At 26.0% G+C, this 14,160-nt stretch overlaps 1 protein-coding gene across 1 annotated transcript; it reads left to right on the plus strand.

Annotated features, from left to right (window-relative positions):
- Positions 1–3,005: 3,005 nt before the first annotated feature.
- Positions 3,006–10,246, plus strand: LOC107166733 (fatty acyl-CoA reductase wat-like). Its single transcript, XM_015515525.2, has 8 exons — positions 3,006–3,637; positions 5,442–5,690; positions 7,628–7,776; positions 7,855–7,964; positions 8,043–8,244; positions 8,634–8,876; positions 8,951–9,208; positions 9,806–10,246. Exons 1-8 carry the CDS (start codon positions 3,272–3,274, stop codon positions 9,894–9,896), a joined length of 1,668 nt encoding a protein of 555 aa, XP_015371011.2. The 5' UTR covers positions 3,006–3,271; the 3' UTR covers positions 9,897–10,246.
- Positions 10,247–14,160: the final 3,914 nt, after the last annotated feature.

A 14,160-nucleotide genomic window follows, 5' to 3' on the forward strand; every position in this document is an offset into this window, starting at 1 on the left:
GTTAATTTAACTTCGTTATTTTTATAATTTTTAACAAAACATTTAAAAATAAATAGGCATCTACATATATGTTTAAATTTTAAAATATATTTATGTTTGAGAAAAAATTAAGACGCTTTGTATTGATAATACTTTTCTTTGTTTTCGATGATAATTTATTCATATATAATAGTACTTAAATGTAAATTTTGTACGAACTGCATGTTGATCTAAACATACTTAGTTTTTATATAGGTCATAGTTAGACCGTCACGGTCTAGGGTCTGGTAAACATTGATGACAACACTAGATCAATCCCTCACGGTCTATGGCGTACATGTTTACCAATGCATAAACTAATCAGAAAAAAAGTTAATTTAATATATTTTTCTATTTATTTTACTTGTTTACTGATATTAACAAACCGAAATAATGTGTATTCCTGGTAAACAAAACGTGTAGTTACAATAATATGTCTGTGTTGGACGTCGGTTATGATTATGAAATCGTAAATATGTTTCAAAACCATATATTATTATGTAATATAGAGACCCGCTGTGCCTGCGAACTCCGTGTATAATGATGAGGTTGGTTGTAGTTAGGTGAGTAGGTTCTGACTTCTAAATAAAGCAATGCTACTTATTATAACAATTGAATTTTGAGTTTATGCCACGATTGAAATTCTCAACCATACATTTTTTTAACCAGTGTTTTTTATACCTGCCACCTAGAACGAACGTTTGGTATTGCTTCAGGACACTCTATAAGACTATAGCATTTAATTACAGTTGATGGTATTTTATAACTAAAGAAAAACCTATATGAATTAAATATATATATATTAGAAGAAGTCTATATTTTTAGAATCCGAGTGAAACGAGGAATATATTGGTTTAACAATGATTATCGTGGATACAATATGTGGTCTTTTGTTTGTATTTATATCATATTTCGTATTTAAAAATTACTTCAATCTTCTACATTGTTAATGATGTTAATTATTACATGTTACAACTCAATAATGACAATAACTCATATTGCTGCAATTTCAAAATACCAAAATAAAATCAAAACAAGAAATGTACTTATTACTCTTTACTACTTGTTATTTCTTGTAGATGGAAATATGGAATAATGATTAGTCATAAGTATGATACTTAGCAATATTAAAATTCATAAATAGTATTTAAAAGTTTAGATAGGTAGCTAATCAGCATAAAAACTCTTTTTTAACTCCCTGTTTATTAAAAAGACATTATTTTCAGGGTTTCAAGGAAATAATTTTTACTAGAAAAAATATTAATTTCAGCTTAAGTAAAAACAATGTGGTGGTTAAATAATACTTATATTAAAGTGGTCTATAATGGCATCCATAGCATATTTTTGTTTAACGTAATAAACATCTATAAAAAAAAAAATTACACAATTAAAAAAATTATTATACTATACATATTATATATATATATATATGATATATATTATATATTATTATATTATGAATTTGTCTCATATTACCATCACAGGACAGTGGTTATTATAAATTCAAAATCAAAAGTAAATAATTGCATTTTTAAATAAATTCTTGAAAGAGGTATATGTTATATGAGGAAAAGGAGACGATAAATACAGCTTAACTTGTATATATAAAACACAGTAGGTTCAAGGTAAGTACCTATTTATATATAGACAAAGAAAGAAAAAAGGTCATTAAAGTAAATGAAAAATTAATTTTAGGTAGGTAAGACTCAAGCTCACCAATTCCACTATCAAATATTACGCACGTTTGATAGTGTGATAACTTAATTGAAAGCTCTGACATTGTAGCAGCAACTATCATATTGTCCTCTATTTTTTGTACTCTCATTGTTCTTGGCATTACGATTTAAACACTATCGTATTAAATTATCGTCATGCAAACCCGTTTTAACAAGACCGTTATAACGTTTGTTGTAAAAGTAAAGCATCAACTGCGTATAGTTATTAACCGGTTAGGAAGGATAGTTTGTTTACAATATATTGTAACATATATTGTATACAATATTATATATTGTTTACAATATAACTGCTACTAGATGCTCAGAATGTTATTTTAAAATTCAACAATCTATAATTGAATTTAAATTTAATACACTTTTGCAGTTTCCTATTCATTAAAGGGAGCACTTAACAGCCATCAGCTTGTTACAGCCGATCTCAGTCTTTTTTCATTTCAAACTAACGGTTTTTAAAATTGGTTGATATTCTTTTTTTTTTTTTAAATTATATTGACGACCGCCCATTTTGCATTTATTTTGATGAATTTAATATTTGTATAAGGTATATTTCATCTTAAAGAAAATTTAATATATATTTAGGTAGGTATACTGAAATTACGAATTTGGATTTTGTAATATAATAATAATAACAACACATAAGTAACGTCTATGTCCATCGTTCTCAGTATTTGTCTCAATTATACAAACTAGGAAATAATCTATATAAAGTTTGTAGGAATATATATTTTATTTTGACATATTACATTCATGAATCATGAACAATAATTTCTACTTATGCAAATAAATTATTAGCATGTATATATTATGTATCTTCATTTCATAATAAAGAAAAAAATAAAAATTTAATCCATAAATTAATTTAAGTAGGTAGAAAAGGTAGATACCTAGGCAGTTATTTTTAATTTGATTTCGAAAAGTTAAAATACCTACTGAAGCTTTTTTAACTGCATATAAAGCAAACTGATATTAAAATATTTATAGCAAGGAAATTGATAAGTCATAATTAAGACACTATCGCTTACCATAACAGTGTATTATAATATTTTATAATAATCGAGGTTCCATTTCTGAACTTGAAAATAATAATCCAAATTCATACACTTATTATTACCTTGACCGGGGTAAGCCAGTTGTACTGAATGTAAAGATTAGGAAGTTGTCCCACGGCCAACGATCTCCAATAGGAACATTTGCCGCTGAACTCAAGGTCAAAAATAAACAATATGAGGACGAGTATATGAGAATTGTTTTCAGACGTTATTCGTAGTCCAAAGTATGCACAAGTGCTCATACCTTTACGGTTGTGCAGTGTGATATTTTTTAAATCATAAGTAAATCGTAGTTGAATTTTTTTTCTAACATTTTTTTATTCAAAATTCGTGTTACTTAAAATTTTTCAGTGAATAGTTTTAAAAGATTTTATTTACATACTGTTAGAGTTGGGTGAAAACGTAAAATCACTTAATTATCGTTATTTTTAAAACAATCCTATAGTTGTTTATACTCATACAGAAAAAATGGCGTTAGATTTATATAAAAAAAACGAATTCGATAAATCTAAAAAATCCAAAAAATCTTATGATGAAATCATAAAGGATATTGTGACCGATGATTTTCCATTGAACCCATTGGAATTGGTAGGCGAACTGAGTTTTGACGATCCTGCGACCTTAGTGGAAACCGACAAACTGCCAAGATCAGATGTGCAGGAGTTCTATAACGATGCCTCTATTTTCATCACCGGTGGCACTGGATTTATGGGAAAGATGTTGATCGAAAAACTCAGTAGATCCTGCCCACATCTCAAGCATATCTACTTGCTGATTAGGAATAAGAAAGGCAAAGATGTTAATGAACGTATTGATGCTATATTTGAAGATAGGGTAAGACAATTTTATTAATCACGTTTTTGATTAAATCTACTAAGGTTAATTTTTCAGTTTTATTTTTTAAAATGTTATTAAGATTAAAATGTTTCAGCATATTACATGCTATTAAAAGTCAATAAACAAATTACAAACTACAAGATTTTTTTAAATTAGGAAACGCCAAATATTTAAACACTGTGGTTGTGCGAGCAATACAAAATAATTCTAACAGCTATAGATGACAAAAATAATTAATTCGAAATTGAATACTAGAAATATATTTTTATTTATTTCTAAAAATTTTAAACAAATATAACTATCTTGTAGTGTTCTAATTTAAAATAATCTTACTGCATTTTTAAAGTCAAAACTTATGTTTAAAAATCTAACACTAAAAATAAAACATAATTAATTGTCGAAATATCACTGTGTGCATATTATATTCATTATTGTAGTAAGTATTTTATTGAATATCGAATAAGTAGTTTAGAGCATTAATAGTTATGTTAATGGCAATACGTTTGATGGTAAAATATTTTTCAGTAAAAAACAATAACTTAATCTGCATACACTAATATATAGCTGTATCTGCTTAATTAAAAGAAACAGTTATATGAATTTATAACAAGTATTTGACAAGTTACAAAAAAAAAAAAATTAAATTAGAGCCAATTTATATTCACATTTTTTTTAACAAGAAATTATACCGCATCAAAATAAAATTAACCACTCAATTATGTTAGACTGAATTTAAAAAAAAAAAATTATGGTTAAGAACATTTTAAGGATTAAAATCAAATAGGTATTACTTATGTCATTTCAAAAACGACAAATTTACTATATTTAGGACATTGAAAATTTATTTAAACTAGTTTTCTATGTAAACAATGCATAAAACAGTTTTATCCGTTATAAATAGTGACTGTCTGATTTAATTTTACTACGTTCTTGATTCTTTTAATGATAAAAACTTATGGAACCAAAGAAAAAGTAGCAGCTATATTTCAAGGCTGACTTCTTAACGTATTTGTGATGTCTTTGGTGCTTATTTAAAACCAACTTTATCTGTAAAGTTAAAAAGTAGTAAAAACACAACTTTTTTGTTAGATAACAAATTCTGAGCTGTCTATAATTGTGGAAATAGCAATAGTAAGACATTCAAATCTCATTTAAATTTTTAGAAAATATTCTATTATTATTTTGAAAAAATCAAACAACGTATGCTATCGTCAAAATGGCTAAGAGCTATTAAAACATTTCATTTTATTTTTCGAAACACACAGACAATAGACATAATCTATGATATTAACATAGCGTAATATTATTTATGGATACATCAGTTGTAATAAAATACGTGACTCAGTGAAATGAGTACTTACAATGCATATAGATTTATCTCTAAATGGGGTCATTGATACTTTGTTATTATTGGACACCACATCGATGTCGCAGTGGTTTGCACGTTTAATTTAATTTTTTTTCATGTAGAACGACAAAATTAATGATTAATTATTCATCGGATGACCCTTATTGTTTCGTTAATATATTATATTAATATTATAAAATATATTATTGCACTTTAATGATTACAAGAAATGTCATCACAATATATTACATATTATAGAGAATCACTTTTAAAAGTGTACATGTGTACAATGTATTCGTAGAATACTAAAATCTATCTAATTAATAGATAATTAATCAATTTTTTTCATTTATTCATTTTTTTTTTTTTTTTTTTTATTTGGAAACAAATTGTAGAATAAAATTTACTTAACGAATTTATTTTGAATCATTATTATTCGTGTTGATATTTTAGTTGTTTATGCGATTGAAACACGAGAGGCCGAAGTTCTATCACAAAATATCTGCGATCGCAGGCGATGTATCTTTGCCAGGATTAGGCATATCTCCCCGTGATAGACAAGAATTGGCTAAAAATGTGAATATCGTATTCCACGCAGCAGCTACAATCAGATTCGATGAACACATACGCACCGCAATCAACATCAATGTCCTTGGTACAAGGGAAATCATCAAGCTAGCTAAAGAAATGACTAATCTTAAGGTAACAATAATTTTAACACTTGTAAATAATTAAAAGCGTACTAGACGATTATTATTTATACGCTCGAAGGGGTCAATATCATTAAAATACAATAGTACTATCAGTAGAAGTTACGTAATGTTTAAAAAAAATATATATAAAGCAAAAAATATTCGACAGTGACGCAGCCGTTATGTACTAAAACGTGCAGGTTTTGGCTGTTGATATCCTCGGTTCATGATTTTTATTTTTTATTTTTTGCCATGTATTACCTAATACTATTTTATTACCATTAATATTAATCTTACCTTTTCGGATACCTTCAAATGCCAATTTTCATATCATGACATTTTACATCATAATATTATAACTAATATTAAATATCGGTAAATCGTGCAGTGATCAAACGATCACGTTTAGTTAAAACTACAAACAATAGTAAATGAACAAATTTACTAAAACTAAATAGCTCATAAAACATTTGTACCTAAAGTAAGAAAACGAGTTGGTGTCCACCGGGATCCAATAATTTTTATTTGAAAAAAAATGTTATGGGGGGAGGAAATTCGCGAATTACCTATGTCCGTAAGAATATGTTATGATGTTATGATAATATAAAAATATTATAATTTACAAACAATGTGTTTCGAGCTTTCAAGGAATTCATCGTCATAAACGAGCTCAAATCTTAAAAAACCCTAAAAACTACTTTCCTATAACTAAGTGACGACTGACGATGATAATCATATATAACTAAGTGAAGAACATTTCCCATATATTTTATATCCAAATTACATCACAGCCCCAATAAAGTTTTATAATATGTGCATTTTTATTGTACCTAATATGATGAGTTGAAAAAATTTTCGCTGTAGTATAATTACGTTAAAATTGAGAGTTAAATAATAAATAGCTCAGGATATATATATTTATATTATTTCTTACCATTATTAATTATGATATCCGTTATTTATATTTAATGTACTTGCACGTGAATGAATATCCGTAATAAACGTAACTTGTTCGTATGGTCAACTTAAAAATCTAGTTCTACAGTCGTGTTTCGCATCGAAGGCCGTGCTGTGACACTGAATTGCAAGTTGTACTATATCGTGTAGGCAGTTTTTATGTCTTAGAAAAATATAATACACAATGATAGAGACTAGTTTTAGTTCCTGTTTCATGAATTTATTATATAGGAATTTTATTTAAACCAATAATTTTATCAAAACGTGCACCAGATACTCGTACTTTTTGTACCTAACTATTATGGCTATTGTATATAAAAAAGCAAATCGGAACTTGTCAAAATATTCTACGTATTACGAAGGTATAAATATTATAATAAAAAAAAAAAGAGTCAAAAAGTGTGTATTGATATTTTCAAATTTAAATGTGTATATACATTATTGTAGCATACTATACATTCAACTATTCAAGAGTAATTAAATACAATTTTCATTGTCTATTAATAATAGACTATTATTTTTTTTTTATCTACATAATATATTCTATTCATGCTTCGAGGCCTACATTTATAAACATCTTACCTACTATATGCGTTTATTGTGCATCTCTTTTTCCTCAGATATCTATACTGTTTGAAAAAAAAATTGTTTTAAATTACTCACTATTATTCTATACATCTTACGTATTTACTACCTATAAGTAATTACACTATTACAGATGACATATTTTAATATAATAATTTTTTTTTATTATTATTATTCTTTAGTCATTGAATTTTATGGTAATATAGTAATATTCTAGTTATATTTAATAATTAAGTACCTATTATATTGTAATTTACTGATATATGATGTATTATAGGTACCTACTTATTACAATAATATAACTTTCAACTGTTTTATCATAACTTATATATGATTATTATAATTTAAAAATTAAAATGTTATCAATAATTCAGTTGTTTTGAATTTTTATAAATGTGTTTATAGTCTTGTATGTACGTGTCGACTGCTTATGCTAATTGTGTACATAGTAAAATCGAGGAAAAATTTTACGGAGCGCCGTATAATTACAATGGAGTGATATCTTTGGTGACATCGGCCAACGATGATAAAAAGTTAGAAGATATCACACCCAGGTAAGGGAATTATTATTTCTATTCAACATAAAAATGTTTAATATAAATTTATTTTAACAAAAATGTTTGCACTCTTAGCTTAACTGCAGGTTGGCCAAACACGTACACATTCACGAAAGCTTTAGCCGAGGATTTGGCCAAACACGAGGCTGTTGGTCTTCCGTTCGGCATATTCAGACCATCAGTCGGTTAGTCGTGTACAATTTGTACAAAGTTAATATTTGTTTTCACAATTTTATTCCTTATACATTATTACTTTATTGCAGTTATTTCGACGTATAATGAACCTGTTCGTGGTTGGATCGACAACGTGTATGGTCCCATTGGTATGATTGTGGGAGTTGGCGCCGGAGTGCTTCACACACATCACTGTGATGTTACCAAGGTCGTCGATTTAGTTCCAGTAGACTTAGTTGTCAATGCACTGATATGCTCGGCTTATAAAGTCAACAAAACTATACCAAAAATGTAAGTTCTCGATAAATAATATCATATATTTCATATATTAGAACTTAGCATTGACTGAAACCAAATCTCAATTATTATAATTTTTATTTACCTAAAGTATTAAATATTTTATTAATCATACTTGTTGAAAAGAATTGATATCTTTTTCAATCAATACATTCACAAAAATAAATTCTTTTTCTAATAGCATTATATAAAAATATGTTTTAGTTAACGTTGTAGGTAGTCAATTGCAATAGTAAGAAAATGAACATCTCATTGAATTTCGAGCTTTTTGAAAATCTATATTTTGTATTCAAATGTGGTTGAAGGTCAAATAAATATTTATATTATTTTGTAAAATAAATCAATTAATTAATTTTTTTTAATGTTTTAAATATTTGTTTTAGTGAATCAAATCCACCTATTTTTAATTATGTCAGTTCTAAGCAGAATCCAATTAACTTAGAAAGTTTCTTCGAAATCATCAAGAAATACGGACTCCCTAACTGGCCTACCATCAATGCAGTTTGGTACTACTCGTTTATGCCCACTAATAATCCATATCTATATTCCTTATTGTTCTTATTATTTCACACGATACCCGGTTACTTTTTGGACTTTTTATGCCAGATAACAGGCAGGAAACCAATGTAAGAATAAAACAAAATTAATTTAATATTTATAATAATATATTGATTATAATGTGTCTATTAATTATCCACAGACTTAGTAATATCTATAAAAAAATGAAAAAAGCCAACGCTGCACTTTCTTTCTTTGCAAATAATCAATGGGAATTTAATGACGACAATACTAATACACTGTGGAAGAACATGTCAGAATCTGATAAAAAGATATTCTTTTTCGACATAAAAGAAATGTCTTGGGATTATTACGCTCGAGCTTGTGCTATCGGTCTGCGTTTGTACTTGGTGAAAGATGACATACATACAATCAAAAATGCAAGAATCAAATGGGAAAAGTAAGTTGTTTCATATTCAATTCAATAATTATTGCTTTAGTCAAATAATAAAAACGGTATACCTATAATATTTTTATAAATACGTTTCTTAAATTACGTGCCAATCATTACAAAAGTTAATTCATAATTGAATTAAGTCACCACACGTAAAATTTTTAATACTAAAAAATATATACTAAATGTATACCAATGAAATTTTTTGACAATAATAAAATTACTGTGTGACTTAAGAAAGAAAGATCAATACATTAGAACTTAAAAGTAGGCAATCGGTTATTGTTTATTGCTATTTTTATATTAAAACACCATCACTATCTCGGAGATAGTATCTCATATAAAATCGTTGATCATTAGTAAAATGTTTTAATGGCAAAAAAACACTTATATTTTATTGACGACATAACTATATTCTATAAAATAGAAAGTATTTATTAGAATTTACATTAAAAATGACAATAATTTAGTGTAACCTTTCACATATTTTAACCTTTCACACATTAACATACATATAAACTAAATCAATATATTGAAAAATATTTCTGTTAGTTTTATGGTTAGTAAAATTTCAATAAATGTTTTTTTTTTTTTTTTTATCAGATTACGCAAAGCACACTTACTGTTAAAAACAATTATAGCAATAATATTTCTACGGATCTGCTGGTTCATCGTCAACATGTGCTTTAATTAGATGAGTTACTCATCATGAGTATTTAATTTTAAATTAACATGTGTTTTATATTTTTTTAATTAAGAAATATTTAATTGCTGTGACAATGAACCTAAATGGCCAGTAAAAGCCATAAAAAGGAAAGGAAAGAAATATTTAATTATTTATTACACAAATCAAATGTGCATAATATAGTTAAGCTTATAGGATTGATTTTTAAATCAACATTATGTTTACGTTAATTTTAGTAGATGGAATGTACTTTTCAAGACTGAACAAATAATATATCAACATATTGTATATTCATGCTGATTCAATATGTTTTTTTTTAAGTATGAAATAAAAAAGAAGAAACTATTATGATATATGTATATATTTGTTTTAATTTTTGTGTTTATCCAATTTTTACCTTTACCTATTTATAAACGTATATACAAAAACCGAAAAATGTAACAAACAAGTAAAGGTAACTGTGGAATAATTCGTCCGTACGACAAGGTTAGGTTAACTCTCTAGAGTTTGTGTAAGTAAGACACTATATAAGATGTATCTACGCTAGTTGTGAAATCTCTATTGATGAACACGTTCACCATGCTTCAGAAAAAATATTCCGAGACTATTAAGGCCGCAAACACTCGATTTTCAGAAGAAAAAAATTATGTTAAAAAATTGAATTATATATAAAGGTGGAATTTTTTTTTTTTATTAAGAAAAAGCATCGGGATTATGACCATTGGCTTGATTTTACATGATAATGATAATTTAAATTAAATTAAAGGTGGAATTATATATTAGCCCGAATTTAATAATAACTTTTTTTAAATATTTTATATTTACTTTTGAAGCATGAAAACAATTTTTTTTTTTTAATACTTACAAATACGAGTTTAATATTAGAAAACTTGGTAGCTAACATTGAGTTAGTATTTATACCTAATATTATGTTTATACAATTTGTGATTTATGCTAATGCAAATCTATTTTGAATTAGATAATTTAATTTATATAATTATACCTGAATTTATGCGTCATTAGATAATATTGTAATAATATCGCAAGTATGAGAATACCTTCAAATACATCATACATAATATTTTTGTAAAAACACAACAATAAAAAATGATACTGACAGTAGATTGCTCGTAGTAATTATCTTTAAAAATGAAAGTGTTACATTTTATTTTTTTAATTAAATATTTTAAATATGCATCATATAAGATTAATATAATAACACACGTGTTCGGAAAGAACTCGTTAATTGTATTCACAATTTACGGTTTACGATTTTGAATTTTCAGTACACCATCGTATTAGTGCCGGATCACACTATGCGTTTTGTCGGTTGCCGATAAAACGCAACCGATCGGTAAACGACTGCGACATCCATAATTAACATTAAACCGCATTATCAGGACCAGACTGACCGATTCGGCGAACTGATTTAAAATCGTCAGGAACCGGCCGCAACATGTTGCGGTTGACTTTGCCGATGCGTTTCGGAAAATACCCCAAAACACTTTAGTTAATATTGAGCCGACCACACATGCGAATCATCGGTTGCGGTTTTTTAATATAAATTATAATTTTTTTAAAGTTTAATTAAAATCGGCAACCGATAAAACGCGTAGTGTGGTCGGTCTTCTCGCTTGCGGTTAATCGGGATACATTTTATCGGCAACCGACAAAACGCATAGTGTGATCCGGCACTTAATGGATCGTTAACAACATTAGTTTTAAACAATCATAAAGGACTTAAACAAAAAATATATTATCAAATTTTTTCAATGCGTTCAAACAGCGATTATTTTTATTATTTTTGTGCATAATTTTTTTTTTTTTTTTGTTAATTGATATATGTAAATTTAATTCAGGTATAATATTCTTTGATTTTGCGCAAAAGTTAAAAAATAAGTTGTTTGTGAAATTACTAAAATCGTTTCAACCATGATCAGCTAGGAGAGTACAATATATACATTACTCATGAGTGCAAATTTTCAAAATTATTCACTTTTCCTGTGTATAAAATGTATAGTAATCATACTATTCACTTCTTTACTGAATTTCTTATTAAAAGGAAAATGTAGGCAAATAAAAATAATAAAAACGACATTTAAAGTTACATAATATTTTAATAGAATAATTTTCAAAAAAAAAAAAAATCATTAAAGACGATGTAATGTGCACTCTAAAATTATTAAACTTAAAAATAATTTTAGCTCTACCTAATTAAATTGTATCTCATTTTTACATAATACAGCTGCCTATACAAAATTTAAAAAATATGAAAAATTAACTTTATATGATAAAAAATTGTGATATAATAGGTAGGTACCTATAATATGTAACGAGTGGAAAACGTATACAAATCATTATTTATAAAAATTAGTTTTTAGTTTTTTAATAAAAACTAAAAAATATTAACTATTTTATTTTATTCCCTCATAATATCACTTTATAATGATCAATTTCGAGCTCTAATAAATAAATGAATATACGATTATACTCGTACAGGTTAGATTAGTTTAGGAAAAATGTTTTTGAAAAATTTGAAGAAATTCTTAACAATGTTAGAAAATTATATTACATTATATTAGTAAAACACACTATATAGTATCTATTAACATAGTTATACATTTTTTTATTGCATAAAAACAAAATTGAAAGTTATCAAAACGAAATTAATATTAAACTTATAATTATGACTATGCATGTGATTTAAAAATTATTCACCTTCGTCTTGCCAAGAACACCAGTCATGAGAATCTGATTTCAAAATATTACAAAGCTTAATAATATGCGTATTGTTAGAAAAGAGATGATAGGAATGTGTAATTACATATTTGCATTGTGATAAATCTTCAATATAGTAAGCCAAGATTTAATTTTTTTTTTCATAAGATATAGAACAAAAACAATGGATAATTTTAATAATTAACTAACCTATTATAGTACCTATACAATCTTATAATAATCTCATAATAAATCTGTATACATACATATTGCTTGGAGGTCACTTATTTTACATAGATGTATCTAAAATAACACGTCTTGAAATATTTTAATTTTGATATACACGAAATTGTAAGTGATTTGAAGATATCGATATGCGTACTTATTTGGTTAGTGATGATTTTATTTATTGGGCAATTTTTTTTTGGATAGAAGTAATAATTTATAACGCAATGCATTCCAAAAGTTTTAAGTAGAATATATCATATTAAAATATCAATCGATTGACCAATTTTGTAGTAATTTTTTCAGTACTCGATAGCCTGTACTTACTCTATAAGTAATAAGTATTACTTATATATTTGCAAATCTTTGAAAATAATAACGAAAACCATGTAGAAAATGTTAAAATATGATTTTAAGAATAATTATATTATGTTGTGGCTTGAAAATCCTTATTGTGATTATCATAATGTGTTTTTTTGTAAATATAAATACATATTTCATTATTATTTTTAAAGATGTCTTGTTATGCCGTTATAGACTTATAGTGTATTGGGAAATTTTTATAGAATGTTATTATAACCATGATTTAATTACAGAGAGAATTTAAAGTGTGATACTAGATGATTTTATAAGCTTTGTATGTTTTTGTATAAATTTTAGATTTTATTTGATACAGAATAAACTACTTGCGTGAAACCTAGTATAAAATTTACAATCCTAGCAATAAAAATTGATTGTTTTATAAAATTTTAACAACTAAATAATTTAAAAATTTGAACTTTGAACTTTAAACGATTATAAAAAAACGCACCTATATATTTTTTGAATATTTTCCAACTGCTGTTATATAAACTTATATAACCTTGAATTCAATTTTCAAACTTTTTGATCCAACGAATAGAAGTTTATTGACATTTATAGAATAAAAGCTGAAAACTGGAAAATTTTAAATGGTTTTAAATAACTTTAAAAAAGTTGAAATAATTAGAACATTTTATCAAATTTAGTAATTGATAAAATAAACATGGCGTAAATTTCAAGTTTCTAAATTCAGATATTAGTTTTTGAATAACAACAAAATAAGGATATCGGTCAGTACAAGAGAAATCGAGTGAATATCCGATGTTGTAAAAATTTGAAATTCAAATAATCATAAAAATTTAATTTGAATTTTCAGTAGATATTTTTTATTTGATAAAAGTAGACAAACTTGTGAATAATCTCGTGTTGAATTTCCAAAACTTGGATTTAAAAAGATAATTTTTTATGAATTGCTGTTATTAAACGTATGGAGAGCCTTGTTTTAAATTTTCAAGCTTATTAAAGTTTC

Source organism: Diuraphis noxia, unplaced genomic scaffold, assembly GCF_037042655.1.
Source record: "Diuraphis noxia isolate RWA-SAM2 unplaced genomic scaffold, SU_Dnox_SAM2 contig0002, whole genome shotgun sequence".
Lineage (NCBI taxonomy): Eukaryota > Metazoa > Arthropoda > Insecta > Hemiptera > Aphididae > Diuraphis > Diuraphis noxia.

Bases quoted from the DNA above. Each gene is read 5' to 3' on its own strand.
- LOC107166733 (XM_015515525.2), top strand. From the start codon at position 3,272: ATGGCGTTAGATTTATATAAAAAAAACGAATTCGATAAATCTAAAAAA. The intron at 3,638-5,441 runs GTAAGACAATTT...TTGATATTTTAG, and splicing joins ATGCTATATTTGAAGATAGG to TTGTTTATGCGATTGAAACA. The intron at 5,691-7,627 runs GTAACAATAATT...ATGTGTTTATAG, and splicing joins AAGAAATGACTAATCTTAAG to TCTTGTATGTACGTGTCGAC.